At 51.1% G+C, this 27,771-nt stretch overlaps 1 protein-coding gene across 1 annotated transcript in view; it reads right to left on the bottom strand.

Moving 5' to 3' along the window:
* The window catches only part of ABR (ABR activator of RhoGEF and GTPase), a 231,408-nt gene extending 206,052 nt beyond the window's left edge, over positions 1-25,356 (bottom strand). The window contains exon 1 of the mRNA XM_037987870.2: positions 24,398-25,356. Within this exon, the coding sequence (XP_037843798.2) occupies positions 24,398-25,232 (835 nt within the window). The 5' untranslated portion in view covers positions 25,233-25,356. The remainder of the gene's footprint in view (positions 1-24,397) is intronic.
* Between the last annotated feature and the right edge of the window lie 2,415 nt (positions 25,357-27,771).

Here is a 27,771-nt window from a genome sequence, read left to right on the forward strand (position 1 = left end):
TCGCTGCCCGCAGCCGCTGCGAGGAGCCCGGCGAGGGTTCGGTCTCCGTTTCTGAGGTTTAGGCGGGAGCTGCGATGCAGTCGCCTTCAGGGCCCGGGCCGTGCCCGTGACTCACGTGGGAAGGCGGATGGTACCCTCCGGGCGTGTCTACACCCTGGGAACCTCGCGGGGCCAAGGGGGCCCGGACGCTCTCTCCGCCTGGGGAGGGACCCGCCAGGGGGTGTGGCGTGAGTGTGTGTCCCGCCAGGACGTTCCGGTGGCGCCGCCTGACGCGGGAGGAGAAACCAGCTCCAGTTCCTCATCTGGACTTAACATAAATCCTTGGCTCAAAGTACTTTCGTGTCCGGGCCTCGGTGCCGGGTCCACAGGGGAAATCCCTGGAGCCGAGTGGAGGGCGCGAGACACCACTAACCACCCCCGCTCCCCCGCCTCGGGCCCAGGCGCCAGCCCAGCCCACTCCTCCCGGCTTCTCCCTCATCTCGGCCTGGGCCCCGCAGAAGCCACCGCCAGGGCTCCTGGATTCCACCAGGGGCATCTTAGTCCCTAGCGCCTGAAACTGCACCTGGGGGCATTTAAAGACTTAATGTGGGCCGGGCACGATGGCTCAGGCCTGTCATCCTAGCACTTTGGGAGGACCAGCCAGGCGGATCACCTGAGGTCAAGAGTTGGAGACCAGCATGGCCAACATGGTGTAACCCCATCTCTACTAAAAATACAAAAAATTATCTGGGCGTGGTGGCCTGCGCCTGTAATCCCAGCTACTCGGGAGGCTGAAGCAAGAGAATCGCTTGAACCCGGGAGGTGGAGGTTGCAGTGAGCCGAGATTGCACCACTGCACTCCAGCCTGGGTGACAGAGCAAGGCTGCGTCTCAAAAAACAAACAAAAAAAAAACAAATGAGAAGCATGGGTTCAAACTACAGTCCTGAGCCATATGACCTGAAAGGACCACATATGCAAAGGGGGTCCGGAAGATAACAATCCTGCATTTTTACTGTACTTTTTGTATGCTTAGACTTGTTCAGATACACAAACATTTTCCATTGTGTTACAACTACCTATAGTATTTAGTATATCTTCCTGCATTTTTACTGTACCTTTTGTATGCTTAGACTTGTTCAGATACACAATCATTTTCCATTGTGTTACAACTGCCTATAGTGTTCAGTATAGTGGCCTGCTATACAGGTTCATACCTAGGAGCAATCAGCTATCTATATCATAGAGAGCAGGTACACAGCAGGCTATATACCATTGACCCTACTATGTACCTGGGCTGTATGTTACTATTTAGGTTTGTGTAAAATATAGCCAGGTGATTTTTGTATTTAGTTTGTCTAAAATATACTATGATGCTCGCACAACAGTGAAATCATCTACAGATTTCTCAGAACCTATCTTTTTATCTTTTTTCTTTTTTTTTGGAGACGGAGTCTCCCTCTGTCACCCAGGCTGGAGTGCAATGGCATGATCTTGGCTCACTACCACCTCTGCCCCATGGGTTCAAGTGATTCTCCTGCCTCAGCCTCCCAAGTAGTTGGGATAACAGGGGCGTGCCACCACGCCCGGCTAATTTTTGTATTTTTAGTAGACATGAGGTTTCACCATGTCGGCCAGGCAACTCTTGAACTACTGACCTCAGGTGATCCGCCGGCCTCGGCCTCCCAAAGTGCTGGGATTGCAGGCCTGAGCCACCGCGCCTGGTTTTATCCCCATTATTAAGAGACTGTAATTAGCTCTAGGCCCTTTGGCACATTACCCAATATTCTTAGGCCTTAGTTTTCTCATACATCAAATGGGGCTTAAGACAAACCTCTCTGGTTGTGAGAATAAATGAAACAGTGCACAAATGAGATACAAATACTTCCAAGCATGCCCTGAAAGGCCTGAGAATGTATCATCTGTAACAGACTGTTCTATAGGCTCCTTCTGGAGAGAGGAGTGGGGTGGGGGGGAGAGGTGACAGGACATGCAGGCTTCATTTCCAAGATTCAGTAGCGTTTGAATTTTTTCTATTGAAAATGCACTAGGGCCGGGCACGGTGGCTCATGCCTGTAATCCCAGCACTTTGGGAGGCCTAGGTGGGCGGATCACGAGGTCAGGAGATTGAGACCATCCTGGCTAACACCAGGAAACCCCATCTCTACTAAAAATACAAAAAATTAGCTGGGTGTGGTGACGGGTACCTGCAGTCCCAGCTACTCAGGAGGCTGAGGCAGGAGAATGGGGTGAACCCAGTGGGCAGAGCTTGCAGTGAGCCAAGATTGCGCCACTGCACTCCAGCCTGGTGACAGAGCGAGAGACTCAGTCTCAAAAAAAAAAAGAAAAAGAAAATGCATTGGCTGGGTGCAGTGGCTCACGTCTGTAATCCCAGAACTTTGGGAGGCCAAGGCAGGAGGACAGCTTGACCCAGGAGTTTGAGACCAGCCTGGACAACATAGTAAGACTTCATCTCTACAAAATATTAAAATTGGCCGGGCGTGGTGGCTCACATCTGTAATCCCAGCACTCTGGGAGGCTGAGGTGGGCAGATAACGAAGTCAAGAGATGGAGACTGGCCGAGCATGGTGGCTCATGCCTGTAATCCCAGCACTTTGGGAGGCCGAGGCTAAAAATACAAAAGTAGCTAGGAGTGGTGGAGCATGCCTGTAATCCCAGCTACTCAGGAGGCTGAAGCAGGAGAATTGCTTGAACCCGGGAGGCAGAAGTTGTGGTGAGCCAGTGAGCCGAGACGCGCCAGTACACTCCAGCCTGGGCAACAAGGGCAACAAAAGCGAAACTCCGTCTCAAAAAAAAAGAGAAGTGGGGGAAGAAAGGAAACCGTTGGAATCACAGACCTTATGACTATAATTCCTTGCACAGCCTCTCTTAGAAGATCAACAACTTTGTTTTTTGTTTGTTTGTTGTTTTGTTTTTGAGACAGAGTCTTGCTCTGTCGCCAAGGCTGGAGTGCAGAGGCGCGATCTCGGCTCACTGAAGCCTCTAACTCCTGGGTTCAAGTGATTCTCCTGCCTCAGTCTTCCAAGTAGCTGAGACTACAGGCGCCCACCACCACACCCACCTAATTTTTGTATTTTTAGTAGAGACGGGTTTCACCATGTTGGCCAGTCTGGTCTCAAACTCCTGACCTCAGGTGATCCACCCGCCTCTGCCTCCCAAAGTGCTGGGATTACAGGCAGGAGCCACCATGTCCGGCCAGATCAACCACTTTTGGGCCACTGATATCAGAGATGGCCTCCCTGCTCTTGTCTAGGAATGAGGGTGTAGCAGACCCACAGTTATGAGGATTTATAAAAGAGAAGTTGCTAGATCCCCAGATGAGTCCCTGGGGAGAAAAGAAATGATGGATACTAGAACTTGTTCCTCCTGGCCTTCCCGGGCAACTGACACACGGGAGGCAGCTCTGTCTGTTACCTGAAGGAACTGGGTGTCAGAAGCAGCAATGAGGGGCACCCCAGTGTGAAGTGCCCTCAGCCAGGCTTAGCACTGAGGAACTGACATTCTCCTCTGCAGAAACAGTGGCAACCTGTGCTGCGTCTCCATCGGGTGATTCCCACACCATCACTGCATGCCAGGGTCACCTGTCAGCCTGTGAAGACCCAGTCTCAGAGCCACATTTGTGGCAGAGAAGTCCTTGCTGCTAATGAGATTCGAGTTCTCTGCTAACATCGTGGTAGAGGAGTGCTGACTACTGCTCACTTTTTGACTCTGTAAGGGGGAGGTTCAGAGAGAGCTGCCGGCCGGGCGCCGTGGCTCACACCTATTATCCAGCACTTTGGGAGGCCAAGGTGGGCAGATCACAAGATCAGGAGATTGAGACCATCCTGGCTAACCTGGTGAAACCCCGTCTCTACTAAAAATACAATACTAGCCGGGTGTGGTGGCGGGCACCTGTAGTGCCAGCTACTTGGGAGGTTGAGGCAGGAGAATGGCGTGAACCCAGGAGGCGGAGCTTGCAGTGAGCTGAGATCCGGCCACTACACTCCAGCCTGGGCAACAGAACGAGACTCTGTCTCAAAAAAAAAAAAAAAAAAAAAAAGACGCCAAGCATTTAGTATGAGTCTCTCTTGTACATACCTGTATGTAGTGAACACCTGTTTACTAGCCTAGTACCACAGTTACACTGAAGGCTCCTGGAGCAGAATTTTGAACTCTTTCCCTTGGTTCACCGCTCGGCTCAATTCAGGTGCCAGTAAAGTTTGCTTTCATGGTGCCTGTATCCCTTTCTTCTAGATGGCGTTTATGGGAGCCTGGAATTAATAGAGTTTATGGGAGCCTGGAATTTATGGTCATAAAATCAGACATACAAAGTTTTACTCTCTGCACCTGCATTGAAATGGGTGAAATGGGCCGGGCGCGGTGGCTCAAGCCTGTAATCCCAGCACTTTGGGAGGCCGAGACGGGTGGATCACGAGGTCAGGAGATCGAGACCATCCTGGCTAATACGGCGAAACCCCGTCTCTACTAAAAATACAAAAAAAAAACTAGCCGGGTGAGTTGGCGGGCGCCTGTAGTCCCAGCTACTCGGGAGGCTGAGGCAGGAGAATGGCGTGAACCCGGGAGGCGGAGCTTGCAGTGAGCTGAGATCCAGCCACTGCACTCCAGCCTGGGCAACAGAGCGAGACTCCATCTCAAAAAAAAAAAAAAAAAAAAAAGAAATGGGTGAAATGGGTGGTGTTTTACTGTCCGCATCCTTCTCTTTTAAGCTTTTTTTTTTTTTGAGACAGAGTCTTACTCTATCCTTCAGGATGGAGTGCAGTGATGTGATCTCGGCTTACTGCAACCTTCACCTCCTGGGTTCAAGCCATTCTCCTGCCTCAGCCTCCCGAGTAGCTGGGATTACAGGTGTGCACCACCACACCTGGCTAATTTTTGTATTTTTAGTAGAGACAGGGTTTCGCCGTGTTGGCCAGGCTGGCCTCAAACTCCTGGCCTCAGGTGATTCACTCCCAGTAAGCCACCAGGCTCAGCCAAAGTTTGTTTGAATGGTGCCTGAATCCCTCTCTTCCAGAAAGAGTTTACAGTAGCCCAGAATTGACCTCTCGTGGTCCTAAAATCAGACATACGATGCCTTACTCTCCGGACCTGCTTTGAAGTGGGTGGTGTTTTATTGTCCACATCCTTCTCTCTTAACCTTCTAAGACCTGGTGACATGGACACTCTACACACATATGAGTTACACATACACATAGATAATTATACTATTTTGTTGACCTTTTTCATTGAGCAGTTTGGAGGTATAATCACTCTACGCTTTCCGCAGCAATTCTTTTAACCACTGGAAAAAAAGTTGCATTTATCAAAGTCCAGCAGGTATCCCCAATTATTTACAAATTCAGCAAATTTACAAATCACAACAAAGCTGCCACGTGAACTCCACGATGATTTCTGCTCCTGAAGAAAACAGATGCATATGCCAAAGTGCCTTCAGAACAGCCAACAGATTAAAAAAAGAAAACACGTATTTTTCACAGCAAGGACACCTAAATTAGTAAAGCACTAAATTAGTGAAGGCTGATCTCTTAGAGGGAGAGGGAGAAAGAGGTAGAAAGTAACTGAACCTGGAGAGGGAGAAGCTCAGCCCAACTGTTCTGGGACCGCGGGGGCTTTCACCTGAGGAGAAAGTTCGGACCTAAGCCGGACGCGGCGGCTCACGCCTGTCATCCCAGCACTTTGGGAGGCCGAGGCGGGAGGATCACCTGAGGTCAGGAGTTTGAGACCAGCTTGGCCACCATGGTAAAACCCCGTCTCTACTAAAAATACAAAAACTAGCCGGGTGTGGTGGCACACGCCTGGAATCCCAGCTACTCAGGAGGCTGAGGCAGGAGAATCACTTGAACCCGGGAGGTGCAAGTTGCAGTGAGCCGAGATTGCACCACTGCACTCCAGCCCAGGTGACAGAGCAAGATTCCATCTGAAAAAAAAAAATTAAGAATAAAAAATAAGGCCGGGCGCGGTGGCTCAAACCTGTAATCTCAGCACTTTGGGAGGCCGAGACGGGTGGATCACAAGGTTAGGAGATCGAGATCATCCTGGCTAAAACGGTGAAACCCTGTCTCTACTAAAAAAAATACAAAAAACTAGCCGGGCGAGGTGGCGGTCGCCTGTAGTCCCAGCTACTCAGGAGGCTGAGGCAGGAGAATGGCGTGAACCCGGGAGGCGGAGCTTGCAGTGAGCTGAGATCCGGCCACTGCACTCCAGCCTGGGCGACAGAGCGAGACTCCGTCTCAAAAAAAAAAAAAAAAAAAAAAAAGAATAAAAAATAAAAAGAAAGTTCTGAGCCCACCCCAGTGCCCTCCTTCCCCAGAGTGTGACAAGAGGAATGGATGTGGGTGAGCGTTGAAAACCAGAACCTGACACCCTCAAACACCCTGATGACTGGGGCAGAGAGAGGGTCACCTACAGGATTCAAACCCCAGCTGGCCGAGTGTTTTGAAGCGGCAGATCTAATGGACTTCTCTGCACTATCGTCCACGTGTCACTCAGCTTCACTGCACTATCGTCCAGGTGTCACTCAGCTTCACTGCACTATCGTCCAGGTGTCACTCAGCTTCTCCGCACTATCGTCCACGTGTCACTCAGCTTGTCCGCACTATCGTCCATTTGTCACTCACCTTGTCCACACTAACGTCCAGGTATCACTCAGCTTTCTGCTGTTGTGTTTTCTCTCAAGCCAAAGATAACTTTGAGTTGCTTCCCCTCTCTCTGCTTCCTGGCTCCTAACACAAAAGGATTACTTTATTACTTTATCAACCAACTGGCAACTCCTTATCTAATCACACACAAACTCAAAGGGGCTTTTTCCTCCATGCTTTGCTTAGACAAACCTTAATCTCTTAAGTATATTGAGAACCATATTTTTGCATCCTTTTAATGTCAACCTGTGGAGTCAGATGGACGGAAAGGGCCCTATATTTTAAATGCACCAGATATTTACCACCTTTTATCAAGCACTTGGCAAAGCCTGCCAAACTCCGGGATGCTGGGCTGGCTGCTGATAAATCTCCTGAACTTGTAAAAATATAGATTCCTGGCCAGGCGTGGTGGCTCACACCTGTAATCCCAGCACTTTGGGAGGCTGAGGCGGATGGATCACGAGGTCAGGAGTTTGAGACCAGCCTGGCCAACATGGTGAAACCCCGTCTCTACTAAAAATACAAAAATTAGCCGGGCGTGGTGGTGGGCGCCCGTAGTCCCAGCTACTCAGAAGGCTAAGGCAGGAGAAGTGCTTGAGCCCAGGAAGGCGGAGGTTGCAGTGAGCAGAAATCTCTCCGCTTCTTTCCAGCCTGGGCAACAGAGTGAGACACTGTGTCCAAAAAAAAAAAAGAGAGAGAGATAAAAAGAGGTACTTGGAGATAAGCTATATCTGGGATGGGGATTTGGACTCAATAAATTTTTCACCCTTTTGCCAAACAGCTAAAGGAGTGTGAAATTTCCCCAACAAATCCTTGAACAGACAATTGGAGCTGCATACCATCAGCCTCAACCCATCTCACCACCACACAGAGCTTTCTCCAATGAACGGAGCTGCAGACCATCGGCGTCAACCCATCTCACCACCGCACAGAGCTTTCTCCAAGATGTGGCACTAAACAAGCTGCAGTCCAGAAATGAAAGCTGGCTATTTCCACTTTTCAGCTTCTAAAACCTCTTAATTTTGTAATATGCTCAGGGTGGGAGACAGCTCAGGTCAGAAAATGATGAGATGTGAAACTGCAGATTGTTTTTCTCCCAAACACGGTGCCTGCCATTAATTCACCTAAAGACCATGTTTTGAGACCAAACTAGCAAACCAAGGGGCGTCCAAAGAACAGGAAGATGGCTACAGTTTAGGTGACTAAGCATATATTATTTGGTGTGAATTAAGGCTGCAGAGCTTGAAGGTCTTTTTTTTTTTTTTTTTTTTGAGACGGAGTCTCCCTCCTGTCACCCAGGTTGGAGTGCAGTGGCATGATCTCAGCTCACTACAACCTCCGCCTCCCAGGTTCAAGTGATTCTCCTGCCTCAGCCTCCTGAGTAGCTGGGATTACAGGTGTGCGCCACTATGCCCCGCTAATTTTTGTATTTGTTTTAGTAGAGATGGGGTTTCACCATGTTGGTCAGGCTGGTCTCAAAGTCCTGACGTCGTGATTCACCCGCCTCGGCCTCCCAAACTGCTAGGATTACAGGCGTGAGGCACCGCACCCGGCCAAAGATCACAGTCTTAACTCCTAAGTCCTTGTGTGCTAGCTTCTCAGAGATTGGGCACACACTGTGCAAACATACTGTCCTTAACCCCACGGTGATTTCACTTCTTCAAAGATGACAGGCTCTGTGGTTCCAAAGAGACAAAACTGTTAAAACAAGGCAGTCTAAGACACTGTTTCTATTTTGGAGAGATGTGAAATGGTTTGTTTTTTGTTTTTTGAGACGGAGTCTCGCCCTGTTGCCCAGGCTGGAGTTCAGTGGTGCGATCTCAGCTCACTGCAAGCTCCACCTCTTGGGTTCAAGTGATTCTCCTGCCTCAGCCTCCCAAGTAGCTGGGATTACAGGTGCCCGCCACCACGCCCAGCTAATTTTGTATTTTTAATAGAGACGGGGTTTCACCATATTGGCCAGGCTGGTCTCAAACTCCCGACCTCAGGTGATCCACCTGCTTCGGCCTCCCCAAGTGCTGGGATTCCAGGCGTGAGCCACTGCGCCCGGCCTGAGATGTGAAATGTTATACAGGACTTGGACTTCCCCCCTCCACCCCCACCGCCTTAAACCTAAAGATTAGCTGTAACTTTAGGTCTCTTCAACCTAAAATGAACATTTATTTTGGCTATCATCAGTTTTGGAATCTATGATACTATATACACATACACACACACACACACACACACACACACACACACACACATATATATATATATATATTTCCTCTCCATGAGTAACCACCACCTCAGGGATGACTTAGACAAAATATTTAAATTATTCCATAACAAGTTTAAATTACCCTAACAATGCTGACTGTCTACAGTTAATAGCAATTTAAAGGAATATAAAGGAGAGATTTAAGATTTGAGTATAAAAATTCTGATCCTGGCCATGTGCGGTGGCTCAGGCCTATAATCCCAGCACTTTGGGAGGCCGAGGCAGGTGGATCACCTGAGGTCAGGAGTTCGAGACCAGTTTGACCAACTTGGAGAAACCCCGTCTCTACTAAAAATACAAAATTAGCCGGGCATGGTGGCACATGCCTGTAATCCCAGCTAATAGGGAGGCTGAGGCAGGAGAATCACTTGAACCCAGGAGGCAGAGATTGCGGTGAGCCTAGAATTCCCCACTGCACTCCAGCCTGGATGACAGAGCAAGACCCCATCTCAAAAGAATAGAAAAGAGAAGAGAAGAGGGGGAGGGGGAGGGGGAGGGGGAGGGGGAGGGGGAGGGGGAGGGGGAGGAACTGAACACCTAAATAGAACTTACTACGTGCCAGGCTCAGCCCTTATATCAACTTGCTTAGTTCTCACAAATCTGCGAGGCAGGGAAGCTCCAAAGGAGGAGAGCGGGGCCCGCAGGGGCTGTGTCATTCGCCCAGAGTCACGCGGGAGTGAGTGGCAGAGGCAGACGCAAACCCAGCTCCGAGTCTTCCTCCGTTCCCTGCACTAGACTCACTCCTCTCCCAGTGGAAGTGGAGAAAGGGGCCAGAAGAAAGCTGACGCCACCAGAAAAATCACGTCCAGCCTGAAGGGGCCCCTCGGCTCTGACTAACGCCTCCCGTACACATCGCCCATCTTCCCATCTTTCAAGAAAAGCCAGAAATCCACATTGCTAGGTAAAACCTCCTGGTTTTAAACGGATCCAATTTTGTTTTAACCCTCTGTAGCCCAAACAAAGCACATCGGCAGACTGCACTTAGCCTGGGGCTGGCCACAGAGCACCTGTCTCTAAGGACGGCACTGTCCTCTGCCTGTCCAAAGGCCCTGGGGAATTCTGGGTCTTGTGGCCAAAGTCACCTCAATGAACGATAGCGTCTTCAGGCCCGTTGATATGAATAATTAATTTCTGTGTGCCCACTGCCAGCCCACAAAGGTCACCAACAAGCGCGGCATTCAGGAAGCCACTCTGTGCCCTCTGAGACAATGAGGACAGGCGTTGGGGCATCTTAGGGGTGTTCAGCAAGCCTGATAATGAAGCCCAGCCTGGTGGGCTGTGCTCAGAGAGCCAGCGGATGCCGGCCCAGCCTGCTGCCTAGGCGGGGCCACAGGGCATCACAGAGGCTCATTAGAGATGTCACATACCGCGGTTTCCCTGCTGTCAGCGGGAGTGGGCTCTGGATTCCTCCAGATACTTTAAAATAAAACGAAAAGGTGCAATTATGCAGCCAAACAGAAGGCGAGGCAGCTGCCTACAAAACGAGGCTTTCTCCGTAATAGGACCCCAACCCCAGCCCCACAGTGCGGCGTCTTCACCGTCCTCCCCAGGCTGCAGCTGTGACGCGTCGGTAATTGGATGCTTCATGCTTCGCTGCTTCAGCTCTTGGATTATTCAAATTGCAGGATTTCCAGTTTCAGTTAAGGTTATGACCAGGCAACGAAATGAGCAAGATACCATGTTTCACCTTTATAGTCTATTTCAGCGAGAGAAACGGCCAAACTAGTGACAGTGATAATCATAAAATTAACCAACACATGCTGAGTGGTTACTATCTGTCAGGTCTGGTTCAAGGTATGTTGTATACACACTGATTGATTGATTTAACGTTCACACCAACTAAATTGGCTATTGATACTGTATCATCATCACCCCCTAGTCTACAAATATAAAAACTGAGGTGCAAAAAGGTTGAGGAACTTGTTCAAGGTCATGTAGCAGTTAATTGCAGAGCTGTGATTTGAACCCAGGCAATGTGGCCCTAGACAGTGTGCTCTTATTTATTTTATTTTATTTGGTTTTTTTGAGATAGAGTCTCGTTCTGTGGCCCAGGCTGGAGTGCAACAGCACGATCTCAGTTCACTGCAACCTCCACCTCCCAGGTTCAAACGATTCTCCTGCCTCAGCCTCCTGAGTAGCTGGGATTACAGGTGTGTGCCACCACGCCTGGCTAATTTTTGTATTTTTAGTAGAGACGAGATTTCACCATGTTGGCCAGGCTGGTCTTTTTTTTTTTTTTTTTTTTTTTGAGACAGAGTCTGGCTCTGTCGCCCAGGCTGGAGTGCAGTGGCCGGATCTCAGCTCACTGCAAGCTCCGCCTCCCGGGTTTACGCCATTCTCCTGCCTCAGCCTCCCGAGTAGCTGGGACTACAGGCGCCGCCACCACGCCCGGCTAGTTTTTTGTATTTTTTAGTAGAGACGGGGTTTCACCGTGTTAGCCAGGATGGTCTCGATCTCCTGACCTCGTGATCCGCCCGTCTCGGCCTCCCAAAGTGCTGGGATTACAGGCTTGAGCCACCGCGCCCGGCCTGGCCAGGCTGGTCTTGAACTCCTGACCTCAGGTGATCCGCCCGCCTCGGCCTCCCAAAGTGCTAGCATTACAGTCACATGCTACGCCCAACTTATTTTTGTATTTTTAGTAGAGACAGGGTTTTACCATGTTGGCCAGGCTGGTCTTGAACTCCTGACCTCAGGGGATCTGCCACCTTGGACAGCACGCTCTTGATCACACCAGTAGCTGTTTTCATTTATACAAAGCTCACCATATGCCAGACCCCATGCTACATTATTTCATTTAACCGTTGCAACACCAAGTGAGGTACAATGATCCCCACTGTATAGAAAAGAAAACAGGTTTACAGACAGGTGAATTAATTTGGTTAAAGACACAAAATAACCAGTGGCTACAGCCTGGATCCAAACCCAGGTTCCTCTGATTCAAAGCCAGGATCTTAACCTTACTTGGTACATAGTCCCAGCTCATTTAACTTACTGGGGTCCATAAAATTTAGGTCTGTCTGGAAAATTATCTAGTCCAATCACCTTATTTTAAAGTGAAAAGCTATAGTCTGGAGAGGTTAACAGTTAGTGGTGAGCTGGAGTAGAGAATAACCTTGGCCCCAGAAAGAGCTGCATTCCAATCCTGGCTCTGTCCTTTGTGAGCTGTGTGACAAGTGACTCAATGTCTCTAGACTCGTTAGTATAGAATGAGAAGAATGATCCTTAGTCTCATGGGAACGTACTGATTAAAGTATGTGTGTAAGCTACACTTCTCCACATTCAGCATGCCAAAACCATCTCATTATAGTCAGCTGTCCCCAGATTACAAATGGACGATTTCAAACTTTTGCTGATGAGTCTGTTCTTTATGATTTGAAATAATGCTGTAAGTGATGAGTAGGTCGCCAAGATGGCCCCCCAAGTCCAATTAACAAAGACCTTGGAAAACTGCAGCATACTTCGAGACTTCTCTGAATTCCTCATACATTCCAAATGTGCAAAATCCCCAAGGAAATCACGTTTTTCAGAGAGCTGAGCAATCAGAGCTTCGGACCTTCTGCCCTCACAAATGCAGTTAATATACTACTAGGTCAATGACATCAGGAACACAATAGGTTTGCATGGTTTTTAAATCTAGTATCCTTTTCTGTGTGTGTGTTTGAGATGGAGTCTCACTCTCTTGTCCAGGCTGGAGTGCAGTGGCACGATCTCGGCTCACTGCAACCTCTGCCTCCTGGGTTCAGGCAATTATCCTGCCTCAGCCCCTCGAGTAGCTGGGATTACAGGTGCACGACACCACGCCTGGATAATTTTTGTGTTTTTAGTAGAGATGGGGTTTCACCATGTTGACCAGGCTGGTCTCAAACTCCTGAGCTCAAGTAATCCACCCACCTTGGCCTCCCAAAGTGCTGGGATTACAGGCGTGAGCCACCGTGCCCAGCCATGGCCTCACACACCTGGCTCGTGGGTGACAAGGAGGATCCTTCTTACTACGTTAGTGATTTAATAATGTTGGCTGGGTGCGGTGGCTCAAGCCTGTAATCCCAGCACTTTGGGAGGCTGAGATGGGCGGATCATGAGGTCAGGAGATTGAGACCATCCTGGCTAACACGGTGAAACCCCGTCTCTACTAAAAAATACAAAAAACTAGCCGGGTGACGTGGTGGGCGCCTGTAGTCCCAGCTATTCCGGAGGCTGAGGCAGGAGAACGGTGTGAACGGGGAGGCGGAGCTTGCAGTGAGCCGAGATCCGGCCACTGCACTCAGACTGGGCGACAGAGCGAGACTCTGTCTCAAAAAAAAAAAAAAAAGTAATGATAATAATATTGCACCTACGGCAATGAACCATCTCAAAAGGCTGATCATTTTCCTTTGCATAAGCCGTCGAGCCTGATGATGTGCATCTGGTTTTATTTCATTATTGGGGTCCTTATTTTCTCTTGCCATGGCTGGTTGTATAGCAGGATGTGCCTATGTGGCCAGCCTCCCATTAAAGTCTCAGACTAATACAAAAATTAGCTGGGCTTGGTGGCAGATGCCTGTAATCCCAGCTACTCAGGAGGCTGAGGCAGAAGAATCGCCTGGACCCGGGAGGCAGAGGTTGCAGTGGGCCGAGATCGCACCACTGCACTCCAGCCTAGGCGACAGAGTGAGACTGCATCTCAAAAAAAAAAAAAAATTCCGGGCACCGTGGCTCACGCCTGTAACCTCAGCACTTTGGGAGGCCAAGGCCGGATCACGAGTTCAAGAGATCGAGACCATCCTGGCCAACACGGTGAAATCCCATATCTACTAAAAATTCAAAAATTAGCCGGGCGTGGTGGCGTGTGCCTGTAGTCCCAGCTACTCGTGAGGCTGAGGCAGGAGAATCGCTTGAACCTGGGAGGCAGAGCTTGCAGTGAGCCGAGATTGCACCACTGCACTCCAGCCTGGCGACAGAGCGAGACTCTCAACAACAACAAAAAAAAAGAGTCCTCAATTTGATCACATCTGCAGAGTTCCTTCTGCCATGTAATATAACATACACAGTCCAGGGATTAGGATGTGGACATGTTTAGGTTTTAGGATGTGGACATGTTTAGGAGCCATTATTCTGCCTACCATAGCCATTGTGATAGAGGGTTTGCTGTTGTTTGCCAAACGCACTCCGAATTGAAACCTAACTAACTCCTAGCTCTACCTAGGGAAGGCGGGGAAGGCTTCACAGAGGAGGCAGCCTTCTAGCCAAGACCTGAGTTAATAGGAATCTGTCTGCCTCATGGACAACGTGGAGAGGGCATATCCATGGAAATGCTGAAAAATGAGTGTGCGAGGTAAGTTCAGAAACTATGAGCAGCTCAGCATTGCTGGGGAATCCAGTGTCTGCACTGGGGGAGGGTGAGATCACGGGTAGCCTGGCACATTTGCATCTAAGGAGCTCAGCTGTTACTGTGTAGGTGACAGAAAGCCACAGAAGAATGCCAGCAGGGGGTGCGTAATTGGACTTAGGGGCTAGATAAATCATTTAGATTTAATGTGGAACATAAAAGCTGGGAGCTGGAGGGAAAAGCCAGGAGGCAGAAGATTCAGTGATTGCAGTGGTTCAGATGAAGGATGATGACATGAGTGTCTAGATATTCTTTTGTTCTTTTTGTTGTTGTTTTTCTTTTTTTTTTTGAGACAGATTCTCACTCTGTCGCCCAGGCTGGAGTTTAGTGATGTGATCTCGACTCATTGCAACCTCTGCCTCCTGGGCTCAAGTCATTCTCCTCCCTCAGCCCCCTGAATAGCTGGGATTACAGGCACCTGCCACATGCCCAGCTAATTTTTGTATTTTTAGTAGAGACAGGGTTTCACCATGATGGCCAGGCTGGTCTCGAACTCCTGACCTCGTGATCTGCTTGCCTTGGCCTCCCAAAGTGCTAGGATCACAGACATGAATCACTGTGCCTGACCAACATAAATCATCTCTTAATAAAAATTAATTAATTTTTGGCCAGGCACGGTGGCTCACATCTGTAATCCCAGCCCTTTGGGAGGCCGAGGCGGGCGGATCACCTCAGGTCAGGAGTTCGAGACCAGCCTGGCCAACATGGTGAAACCCCGCCTCTACTAAAAATACAAAATTAGCCGGGTGTGGTAGTGCATGCCTGTAATCCCAGCTACTCGGGAGGCTGAGGCAGGAGAATCGCTTGAACCCGGGAGGCGGAGGTTACAGTGAGCCGAGATTGCCCTACTGCACTCCAGTCTGGGCAACAGAGCAAGACTTCGTCCCCAGAAAAATAAAATAATTATTTTTTAAAACCAGGGAAAGAACAATCCCACCACTCAGCACTAAAAGACTTTGGGTTGCTGGTGAACCAGTCAGAGCCGCAGTCTCCCCATCTGCACAATGACAATAGTAGTGCTGACTTCAGGAGGCTGTTCTGAAAACTAAATGCGACAGTGTAGGTAAAGCACTGAACCTGGTGCCTTGCAGAGAGTAGATGCTAAAGATACTCTAGTTCCTTCCCACCTCTGTCTCTATAAAAATTTTAAAGTAATCATTTTTCTCAGCAGTTGAAAAATGCTCTCAAAAAAAAAAAAAAAAAAAAAAGAGGCCGGGCGCGGTGGCTCAAGCCTGTAATCCCAGCACTTTGGGAGGACGAGGCGGGCGGATCATGAGGTCCGGAGATCGAGACCATCCTGGCTAACACGGTGAAACCCCGTCTCTACTAAAAATACAAAAATTAGCCGGGCGAGGTGGCGGCGCCTGTAGTCCCAGCTACTCGGGAGGCTGAGGCAGGAGAACGGTGTAAACCCGGGAAGCGGAGCTTGCAGTGAGCTGAGATCGCGCCACTGCACTCCAGCCTGGGCCACAGAGCCAGACTCCGTCTCAAAAAAAAAAAAGGAAAAATGCAACGTGAGGTCCGCGCAACCTCCCCTCAGACAGTGTTATCTCGGGCCGACTGTAGTGAGCATCAAATGGGAAGACAGGAGCAGGATCGCCGCGGAAAGACGGCGGATTTACTCTGCAGCTACGCAGCGCCGAAACAACAGGAGACTCACGTGGTGTAAATACAGCCACACAGAGCGGTGGTACCAAGGCAGGTGGTCACGGAGATTTCTGCTTACGATTCTAGTATGGTAGACAGAGCCCAGTTTCCAAAACAGCCAAATCTGCCCCAACACCTGGATGCCCCTGTGACTGCAACACAGCCCTGATGTTTGGAGACGATCCACTCTCCACCCTCCTTGCCATGGGTTCCTCAAAACCAGAACAAGCTAAAAACAAACCTTACACAACCAGAATTTTCCAGCACAGTAAACCAAGGCAGGGAATGTCTTTGTTTTCACTGAGCTTCTCATTCGTGACTATTCTAAAATCAACCAGGAACGTATCAAGTGCCGGCCATGAGCCCAGCCCTGTGAAAGATACTGTTGTGAGAGAGAAAAGGGGTCTAAACGACGGCCTCTGCTTTCAAGGACCCAACTAACCACTTAGTCTGACAGCAACGCTTCACAGTAAACACGTCAAAGGCTAGTGCCTTGTACAGGGCAGTGGGTCTGTTGTTATGTGTTTACTGGGTCAATAAATTAATAGATGGCATAATAATAAGACAATTGTGCCGTGTGGGGCCCCCTCTAAGAACTGCAAGATGGGTTGGAGTCGTTGGAAAAGGCTGTGCCAGAGGCTGCTAGCTGCCTACGCAATATCAATTCTTCTGTTTTTCCTTGTAACAGAGCCCCTATTTTACTTGAGGTGGCCATATGCCCAGATAAAATACTACATTTCCCAGCCTCTCTTATAGCTCGAGGTGACTAAGGAGAAACAGAAATTGTCGAGAGGTTCCCAGGAAAGTGCCTTAAAAGGGAGACCAACAGCCACCACTCACTCTTATGCTGCGTTTCCCATTCTTCTAATTCCTGCCTGAAACGTGAGTGTGATGGCCGGATCTCTAGCAGCTATTTCAGACCAGGAGGCAAGCTTGAGGACAGAGAAGCAGAAAGACTGAAAAACCTGCATTCCTGATGATCATGGAGTCACCATACTCTCGCCCGGATTGCTGGCTGCTGGAATTCTTTTACATGTGAGATAAATAAGCCTCTATCTTGTTTAAGTTACTTTATTTTTAGTTTTGTCATATACAGCAAACCCCTATCAACCAATCCCAGATTCCACGGAAAATCAGCCCTTAAAGGAAGGGTTGGTTTGGGGGCTGGTTTGGGGAAGTCGAGGCAGGAGGGCACCTCAAATGCCAGAAAGAGCCCAGGAAAAGATGCCGGATGGAATGAGCATTGGCGGAAAGCATCTGCATAGAAAACAGAAAATAGGAAGCCAGACGGTGGCTTTGCAGACATCAAGAGAGACAGGGCTTGACGGGGGAAGCATCAGGAACCCCAGGGGACCTGGAAAGATTGTCAGATCAAGGCAGGCAGATCAAGAGGTCAAGAGATCGAGACCATCCTGGCCAACACGGTGAAACCCCATCTCTACTAAAATACAAAAATTAGCCGGGCGTGGTGGTGGGCTCCTGTAATCCCAGCTACTTGGGAGGCTGAAGCAGGAGAAACGCTTGAACCCAGGAGGCGGAGGTTGCGATGAACCGAGATCGTGCCACTGCACTCCAACCTGGGCGACAAGAGTGAAACTCCGTCTCAAAAGAAAAAGAAAAGAAAAGAAAAGATACAGAGTCAAATATTGAGCCAATTGCTTTGTGAATAGTCTCTTACCCAGAAGAAAAACAGATGGACCAGAGGAAAAGTTTCCAGACATGGCTGCATTTACTGCTTGTACAGGAGGAAGGAATTGTTCAACAAACTCACCCTCCACCCTTTGGGTGGCAGCTAACGCGTTCGTGAGGTGAAGACAGTGGCGGTTTGGGTTGGATGGAGGGAAGTACTGAAAAGCCCAGCAAACAGTGATGCAATATCAACTCGGGTTACAAAGGAATCAGCAAACCACCAGCTCATGTGTCTCAAATGGCATTTTTTTCTTTTGGAGACAAGGTCTCGCTTTGTCACCCAGGGCTGGAGTGCAGTGGTGCAATCTTGGCTCATTGCAACCTCTGCCTCCCGGGTTCAAGCGACTCTCCTGCCTCAGCCTCCCAAGTAGGTGGGACTGCAGGTACATGCCACTCTGCCCGGATAATTTTTGTATTTTTAGTAGAGATGGGATTTCACCATGTTGGCCAGGCTGGTCTCCAACTCCTGACCTCAGGTAATCCACCCACCTCGGCCTCCCAAAGTGCTGGGATTACAGGTGTGAGCCACTGTGCCTGGCCTCAAATGGTTTCTTAACATCTCTTCACAATAGGGATGAAAAAATGACTCTATCACAGCTAAAGCTGAAAATTCAATCCTTCAAACGAAGTTACTCAGACACCCACTGACCACAAGGAATTCTTCCTGGAGCAGTAATCTCATTAGTCACTGATGGGAAGGACAGAAAACCCATCAGGTTACAGATGAACCAGGTTACAGGTAACACGACTACCTAGTAGGAAATTCATTTCCCATAAAGATTAAAAATAAAAAGTCTCAGGGCCAGGTGTGGTGGCTCATGTCTGTAATCTCAGCACTTTTGGAGGCCAAGGAGCGAGGATTGCTTGAGCCCGGGAGTTCTAGACAAGCCTGGGCAACATAGTGAGACCCCGTCTCTACAAAAAAATTAAAAATTAGCCAGGCATGGTGGCATGTGCCTGTAGTTCCAGCGACGTGGGAGGCTGAGGTGGGAGGATCGCTTGAGCCTAGGAGGTGGAGGCTGCAGTGAGCCGTGTTCATGCCACTGCACTCCAGCCTGGGCAACAGAGTGAGACCCTGTCTTAAAAATAAAACAGGCCAGGTGCAGTGGCTCATGCCTGTAATCCCAGCACTTTGAGAGGCCGCGTCAGGCAGATCACCTGAGGTCAGGAGTTCGAGACCAGCCTGGACAACATGGCGAAACCCTGTCTCTATTAAAAATACAAAAATTAACCGGGCGTGGTGGCGCATGCCTGTAATCCTAGCTACTCAGGGGGCTGAGGCCGGAGAATTGCTTGAACTCAGGAGGCAGAGGTTGCAGTGAGCCAAGATCTTGCCATTACACACCAGCCTGGGTGACAAGAGCAATACTCCATCTCAAAAAAATAAATAAAATAATATAAAAATTAGCCGGGCTTGGTGGCAGACACCTGTAATCTCAGCTACTCAGAGGACTCCCTCTCAAACAAACAAAAAAACCGTTAACAACACACACACACACACACAGACACGAATACCCTCCACGGTCACTCTACACCAGGTGTTCTGCTAAAGTCTTTAAATATTCTCTTGCACTTAATCTTCATAACTATCCTGAGAGGTAAGTACTAATATGTGAGGCGGTACAGCTTGGTGTTCGAAAGCACGGACTTGGAAGCCAGACTGCCTGGGTTCAAATCCTAAGTGCTATTTATAAGCTGGGTGACCGTGGGCAGGGTTATTTAAGTTCTCCAGGCCTGGAAATAACAACAGTACCTGTATTAGTCTGTTTTCACACTGCTGTAAAGAACTACCCGAGACTGGGTAATTTATAAAGGAAAGAGGTTAATTGACTCACAGCGCCACATGGCTGGGGAGGCCTCAGGAAACTTACAATCACCGCGCAAGGCAAAGAAAAGGCAACCACCTTCTTCACAAGGCAGCAGGAGAGCGAGCCCGCGGGGAACTTCCAAATGCTTTACAACCACCACATCTCACGAGGACTCCCTGGCCTCAGGACAACAGCCTGGGGGAAACCGTCCCCATGATCCAGTGCCTCCCACCAGGTCCCTCCCTCAACACGTGGGGATGACACTTCGAGATGAGATTTGGGTGGGGACACAGCCAAACCCTGTCGGTGCCTATCTCATGAAGGTGCTGTGTGGAATCAATGAATTAAAGCATATAAAGTGATCAGAACAGGAGCTGGCAAAAGTAAGCCCTCAGGGTTAGCCATGTTTATTATTCCCATCTGACAGACAGAGACAGAGGCTTGGAAGGGTCAGTGGGTGGCCGGTGGTCTCACACCTGGGGAGAGGCAGGCCTGACTTCAACAGCACGCACCACCCGACACAGCTGATCGCAGCTCTGCCCGTCCCCCCACTCCTCACCACGCCAACACGGCCTGGTCTTTTTTCTGGACCAAGCAAGGCTGCAAGGTGCAAAAAGGAAGATACTCAACGAATTGGCAGACTAACTTATTTACACTCTGATGTTGCCATCGTGCGTGGACGAAAAAGCCAAAATGTGTTTTGGCTTAGGAAACTGCCCCTCATCTAAAAGAAAATGGCCCTTTTCACCTGCTTCTGGGCATCTGTAGGTGAGGCCTCACGTGTTCTCTCTCTGAAACCCCGAGACGAAGGCAAAGCCTGGACTGCCCGTAAAACCTGACCTTAAGGACCTCTGAATGCAGATAATGAGTGTGATTGCTGGTGGGGGCCAATCGAGCAAAGAGAGACTCATGAGCCAAGATGACCTCTGCCTTGAGTCCTGCCCTGCTGCCTGAAAGGTTCTAGAAAGAGTCAGAGCCTTACTGGGAGGGGGAAACGTGCATCTTATTCATTTGTATTTTTTAGAGGCAGGGACTCGCTCTGTCGCCAGGCTGGAGTGCGATGGCACAATCATAGCTCACTGAAGCCTCGACCTCCTGGGTTCAAGTGATCCTCCCACTTCAGCCTCCTGAGTAGCTGGGACTATAGGTGCACACCACCACATCTGACTGACTTTCTTTTTTCTTAGAAATGGGGTCTCGCCGGGTGCGGTGGCTCACACCTATAATCCCAGCACTTTGGGAGGCCAAGACAGGCAGATCACGAGGTCAGGAGATACAGACAATCCTGGCTAACACGGTGAAACTCCGTCTCTACTCAAAATACAAAAAATTAGCTGGGCGTGGTGGTGGGCACCTGTAGTCCCAGCTACTCAGGAGGCTGAGGCAGGAGAATGGTGTGAACCCAGGAGGTGGAGATTGCAGTGAGCCGAGATCGCGACGCTGCACTCCAGCCTGGGAGACAGAGCGAGACTCCATCTCAAAAAAAAAAAAAAAAAAAGAAAGAAAGAAATCGGGTCTCACTGTATTGCCCAGGCTGCTCTCAAATTCCCAGCCTCAAGCAATCCCCCACCTCAGCCTCCCAAAGTGCTGGAATTACAGGTGTGAGCCATTGTACCCAGCCACGTGCATCACGGAAAACCAAATCATCTGTGATCCAGAATGACTGGGGAGTGGGAAGCTCTGAGGAAGCAACTCGGCCGGGCGCAGTGGCTCATGCCTGTAATCCCAGCATTTTGGGAGGCTGAGAGAGGCGGATCACCTGAGGTCAGGAGTTCAAGACCAGCCTGGCCAATATGGTGAAACCCCATCTCATCTAAAAATACAAAGATTAGCTGGGCATCGTGGCACATTCTTGTCATCCCAGCTACTCAGGAGGCTGAGGCGGGAGAATCACTTGAACCCAGGAGGCAGAGGTTGCAGTGAGCTGAGATGGTGCCACTGCCCTCCAGTCTGGGTGACAGAGCGGGACTCTGTCTAAAAAAAGAAAAAAAAAGAAAGAAAAAAGAAACAACTCAAAGAAAAATGACCTGTAGTAGTGGTTAATTAATACTTATGGGTGCTTACTATGTGCCAGGACCTGTCCAAAATCCTTTAGAAATATGATCCCATTTATTTATTGTGGCAACAGTAGGAGAGAAGAGGTGCTTGTTAGCCTCACTTTACAGGTGAGGAGACTCAGGCTCAAAAAAGTCAAGTAACTTCTCCCAATGTCACAAAGGCAGTCTAGCTTCAGAAACACGGTTTTAATCTGTGTTCTCAAACCTTTATGTTCATCTCACAACAAGAAATACATTCTACACCAGCTCCCAGTGTACCCACACACATCCGCATATAATCGAAACGGAGTCCAAAAACGGAATAATACTCGCCGTAGCCAATGCACTCATCCTTAGAGATAAAAACCCCTGCCCGCCTGGAGCCTGCGTTTGACTAGAAGGAGACAGTGAATAAGATCCACATGCAAAGTTGTGGCATCCACGGTGGTAATTTCGGGAACGCTGTAGAGAAAAATGACGCAGCAAAGGACAAGGGTGGCCAAAGAAGACCTCCCGGGTGCTTCTGTTGCCGACTGCACTAATCTCAGTAAGCTGTTACCCACAGTGTGAGAACCCCTTCCCTTAATCGCTCCACTCTAGTGCCTCCCTATATGCTTGAAGGCTCTTTCTCCTAGATTGTGTGCGTGTGTACACATGTATGTGGCAGTGTGCCATGTATATACGTGTGCAGGTGTGTGTGTATATGTGTGCATGCAGGTATGTGGTACTGCACATGTATGTACATGTGCAGATGTGTGTGCATGCATGTACGTGTTAGTGTGCACATGTATATATACATGTGCAGGTGTGTGTATCTGTGTGCATGCATGTATGTAGCAGTGTACCAAGTGTATACATGTGCAGGTGTATGTGTGTGCATGCATGTATGTAGCAGTGTACCAAGTGTATACGTGTGCAGGTGTATGTGTGTGCATGCATGTTTGTGGCAGTGTACCAAGTGTATACGTGTGCAGGCATATGTGTAAGTGCATGTATGTGGCAGTGTACCATGTGTATACATGTGCTGCTATGCACGTGTGTGCATGCATGTAACCATGTGCAGGTCCACCCCCACTCACTTCCTCACTGAGGCAGCTTTGGAGATGGAAGCAGAACCCGAACATGTGACTGTGCAGTTTGTCACAGGAGCTTGCCCCGCAGAGGGGGCTGGAATGGGGCCTGAAATCTAGCCCAGGCATCACTCGCCAATGCCATGAGTGCCAGACATGTGCCCGGCTCACGTCGGTAGTCCAGAGGAAGGAGACTCTTGTTATCATTGGTCCACCCAGACGGTGCTGATTCCTAATGTGCATCAAGGTACCCTGTGTGCTAGAGTGTCCTACGGGAGACAGGCGACGACTCACAGAAATAAAAATCACTCCCTGGGGAAAATCTAGTGTGCTGGGCACCCCAGGCAGGGTGATGGATGTGGGTCTGGGGGGAGATGGGATTGGAGCCAGCTCTGAAGCAGCTGGGGCCACTTGGGTAGCCTCCACCGGGGGCATTTGGAACTTGGCACTGGGGTGAAATCTTCAGGCTCTTCCCTTAAGTTAAAAGGACATATAAAAATGTTACCAGCATGGGCGGCAAGAGCATTGCCTATGGGAAACACAGCTAATCTTTGCTAATGAATAAGTGTAATTGATCAAAACAGATGACTTGATGGACCTTCCAAATGTGCTTTTAGCAAAGTGGACAGTTTTTCATTCAAATGCAAACTCACCCAGATAAAATCTAATAATGGAGATTTTGGAACAATCCCAGCATCAATGATTTTTTTTTTTCCTCCTTCACTGGGCAGGAAGGCATCTCAAATTCCTGGCTGCAGCTTCACCCAACCAGACGCCACCAGTGTCCTGCTTTCCGCGTGGCTACGGAGACCCTCACAGTTCGCAGACACAGCAAGGGGCTCACAGGCCACTCCCATCCCTACCTGACCTCTCCTCCTCAGCCGCATTCCCACTCCCCGACCTAGGAAGAGCTCGGTGGACGCTCGATTCCAGGCAATCATTTATTCAGCCATTACTCATTCAACTTTGACTGCCGCAAGGCACCGCGCGTACCACCAGAAGGGGGTTCAAAGATGACTAAGACCAGGCCCTGTCCTCAGAAAAGAGAGCAGATGTGAGGGGAGAGAGAGGCCAGGAGACGGGGTGAAGGTCTCCGCTCACCCCAACGACCACTGAATCTTTCTGAGCTTCAGTTTCCTCTTTTTATCGAATGAAGACGCTGGACTAGACATGATCTCCGGGCACCAGGCCAGCTGGAAAACCAGACGGGCCTAAGCCTTTCCCTTCCTCTCATGCTCCTAGCCTCCTAGAAAGCCAAGAGGCCGGGCGCAGCCTTCTAAGAAGAAAACGAGTCCGCAAAGGGGGCTGGTGAGGGCCATGGACCTTCCCTGAAGTTTCCATGTGGCCCCAACACACAAAGCAGCCTGGAGAAGAGGAGTCTGAGTTCAGAAAATTGAGTGGAACGTTTGGCCTTCCACAGCCAGGAAAGCGGAGCTCAGAAGGACCAGGAATTTCCGGGAAATGGGAAGCCCCTGGAGTGTGTGCAAAGAGGGGTGACAGAGGGGTGACAGCATCGGGTGGTGCGAAGGAAGCTGGCGGGGGTCTGGCCGGAGGGATGGGGGGTGAGGGATGTCATGGCCAGAGCTGAAAGCCTGAGGCCTGGGCGCAGGCTCCTCCCACGGGCCGGCCACACTCCCCATTCCATCAGCCCTGCCGCCGCCACAGGCTCGTTTTCATAGAGTCGCCCGAGCTTAACGTCGCTTTGCACGTTTTTTCTAAGTTCCACAAGTGGCTTTGGGGTAAACAGATGCAGCTCATCCTCCTTCCCGCCAGCTCCCCAGCCCCGAGCTTGAGGTTAAACAGGGCCACGGAGTCGGCCAGGGAGGGATCCCGGCAGCCTGGGGTGGGGGACGCGGCGGGGTCTAGCGGGGTCCGAGGGGGGCGCCCACCTGCGGAGAAGCCGTCCTCGCGGTCGGAGCTGTGCCGGCTGCCGTCGCTGTCTCTCTCTGGTGAGCTGTGACCGGGCGAGTCTCGCTCCGGCACCCGCAGGAACCTCTGGCGCCTCCACGGGGGGAGGTGCTCGCGTCTGGGGGGTTCCTCCGCGGCGAGGGGCGAGCCCGGGCGGTCCTTGGTCTCGGCCTCCCGCTGCTCCAGGTCGCGGGTCCCCCGCTGCGGCCGCCGCCCCCCGGGGATCAGGTGCGTCCAGCGGTGGGGGCTGCACGCGCGCCCCGGCCTCTCCGCCTCCTCGCGGGTCCCGAACCGGCAAGGGGCCGCCAGCCAGGGGCCGAGGACGAACTTCTCGTTGAAATCCACTATCTCGAAGTCGTGGTCGCTGCCGTCGCCCCCCTCGTCCGTGCCGGGAGCCGCGTGGGGGTCCCCGAGGGGCGCGTCGTCCTCCCGGGCCCGGAACCGCAGCTGCGGCTGCAGGAGCTGCTGGTGGACGGCGTCGGCCCAGCTCCTTCCCCCGCCCGCTTCTCCGGCCGCCCCGGGCCACGCGGGCAGGTCCGCGCGGGGAGGCTCCGCCTCGGGGTCGGGGCGCTCGGGGTCCCCGCGGGGAGGCTCAGCCTCGGGGTCGGGGCGCTCGGGGTCCCCGGCCAGCGCGGCCTGCAGGAGGGAGGCTTTGAGCTGCTCCTCCGCCAGCACCTGTTGCAGCCGCTCCAGGTTGAGTCTGCAGCGCTCCAGCTCCCGCTCCGCGTCGCGCACCGACTCCAGCCTCGGGACCGGCACCTCCGCCCCAGGGAACTCGGCCCGCCAGCGCCGCTCGAACGCGCGGGGGTCCCACATGCCCCGAGCTCCGCCCGCGCCGACCCTTCCCCGCGGCCCCGAACAGACCAGAGGAAAAACCAAGTTTCCCCTTCCGCCCTCGCGCCTTTTCCCCTTCTTCTTCCTCTTCTTCTCCTCCTGGGTTTCGCCTCCCTGACGTCAGCGGCTCCTCGCGACGGGGGCGGGCGCCTGGGGGATGAGAACCCGCCCCGGGCATCCCACAGCCAGCTCGGGCCGCGGAGCCGCCGGGGGAGGGCGGGAGCTGCGGGGCCTGGACTCGAGCCTTCCCCGCCGCGCGCTGCCGGCCCCGAACCCCGCCCGCCCCGCTCCCCCGGCGGCCCCGCTCCCTGCACCCGAGCGCGGGGCCCCGGACACCCTCCTGCCGGGTCGCGGGAAGACGTGGGGGCTGAAGGCGGTGTGGCTGGTGTCGCTGCGGACCCGCGGGGTCGCCCTGCGCAAGGACTGATTGATTGATTGATTGATTGATTGATTGATTGATTGATTTTCCTTTTTTGAGGCCAGGTCTCGCTCTGTCGCCCAGGCTGGAGCACAGTGGCGAGATCATGCCTTAAACTAACTCGACAAAGAACACGGAGCAGTTTAATCCAAATCCGGGGGTAACGCTTTGGGGTTTTGTTGGCCCCTGTAAGCTTCCTTTTCCAGGGAAAAACACTCAAGGACGACGGCGCCAAGCGGCTCTGCGGGAGGCGCCCGGACCTCAAAGCTGGACTCCCGGGGGACTGAGTCCAGCCGTGGCTGCAGCGGCCGCGGCCTGGCGGAGGGCCCGCGTGGGTGTCTAGGAGGACCCCCCCAGTCCACCTCCTCTTTGCCGCCTCAGATACTTCCCCTGGGGAGGACAAGAAACAGGAGCTGGAGAGGGGCCTGGGGATGGCGGTGCCACGGGGCCCTGCCCTCCGCACCTGGCTGAGCAACGCTTTCCAGTTCTTCTCCAGGGTTGTGGGTGAAACCTCACTGCCTGCGAGGAGAGGCCCTGATAGCCACCTCGTGCTTTCGGAAAGAGGGGACACCTTATCAAGGATTCACGTTTCCTTCATTTTAAGCATGAAGACATTGATCTAAGAGGCCGGACGCAGTGGCTCATGCCTATAATCCCAGCACTTTGGGAGGCCGAGGCCGGTGGATCACCTGAGGTCAGGAGTTCGAGACCAGCCTGGCCAACATGGTGAAACCCGTCTCTACAAAAATACAAAAATTAGCCGGGCATGGTGGTAGACGTCTGTCATCCCAGCTACTCAGGAGGCTGAGGCAAGAGAATTGCTTGAACCTGGGAGGCTGAGGTTGCAGTGAGCCGAGATCACACCACTGCACTCCAGCCTGGGAGACAAGAGTGAGACTCCGTTTCAAAAAAAACAGAAAAAAGAAACTGATCTAAGAGGCCGACTTGGCAGGTGGAAATTCTTCCTCCCCACAGCACCCTTTGGGGACTGGAGCTAAACTCAGCCACCTTCTCCACAGCCCCCACCACCCACCCGCCTCTAACCTGAACCATAGGTACAGGCCGTCCTGTTCCCACTTTTCCAGCCCCTTAATTCATCCCTCAAGGCTACAAGGAAGATGTTTCTTAACCACAAATGTACCATGTGTTTGCTCCAAGCCCTTTCTTGGCTCCCGTCCCCTACAGGGTGGAGTCCCGACTCCTTAGCATGACACAGGAAGTCCTCCCACATCCAGTCTCTGCCCACCTCTCTGCCTTCTTCCTATAATTTAGCTTTGCCAGCTCAAAGCTGGCCCCAAAGACCTCACACCCTTTTCTTCTTCCTTAGAAGAGCATATTGATTGGAAGCTGTTTCAATATGTATATTTAAATGCACCAAGAAAAAGAAAAATATAGGTTACTAATAAGCATCCATTTCTGAATGTGTAAGTTCCCTGGGAGGAGAGTTTCCAGTCTGTCATTTAACTAAAGCTGTGGTATGATTCTCTTCTGGCCCAAGGAAATCGTTACCAATACCACTAATTTTTTCCACAAGGACCAACAGAGCTGGAAACACCAGCATCCATCTGTAAACAGATCCCAGGAGCAGACTTCATTGTCCCCAGCTGGTGGAGAGTTCAGCTTTATGACTTGGCTCTGGGCCCTCATGGGGACAGGGATAGGGTGCTGACATTTATTGAATCCACACCTCTAGTTGCCATACATTTTTTTATCTCATCTAATTCCTCACAATAGCCCTGTGAAGAAGGTATTATTGTCGTCGCTTCAGACAGACAGAAATGGAAGGTCAAAGAGGTTAGAAGCCACACAGCTACTCTGCTGGAATTTTTTTTTTTTTTTTTTTTTTTTTTTTTTTTTTTTTTTTAAGAGACAGGGTAGGCCTGGCGCAGTGGCTCATGCCTGGAATCCCAGCACTTTGGGAGGCCGAGGCCAGTGGATCACCTGAGGTCAGGAGTTCGAGAGTAGCCTGGCCAACATGGTGAAACCCCATCTCTACTAAAAATACAAAAATTAGCCAGGTGTGGTGGCGGGCGCCTGTAACCCCAGCTACTCAGTTGAGGTGGGAGGCTGAGGTGGGAGGAACACTCGAACCCAGAAGGCGGA

This window comes from Chlorocebus sabaeus, chromosome 16 (assembly GCF_047675955.1).
Source record: "Chlorocebus sabaeus isolate Y175 chromosome 16, mChlSab1.0.hap1, whole genome shotgun sequence".
Classification (NCBI taxonomy): Eukaryota; Metazoa; Chordata; class Mammalia; order Primates; family Cercopithecidae; genus Chlorocebus; species Chlorocebus sabaeus.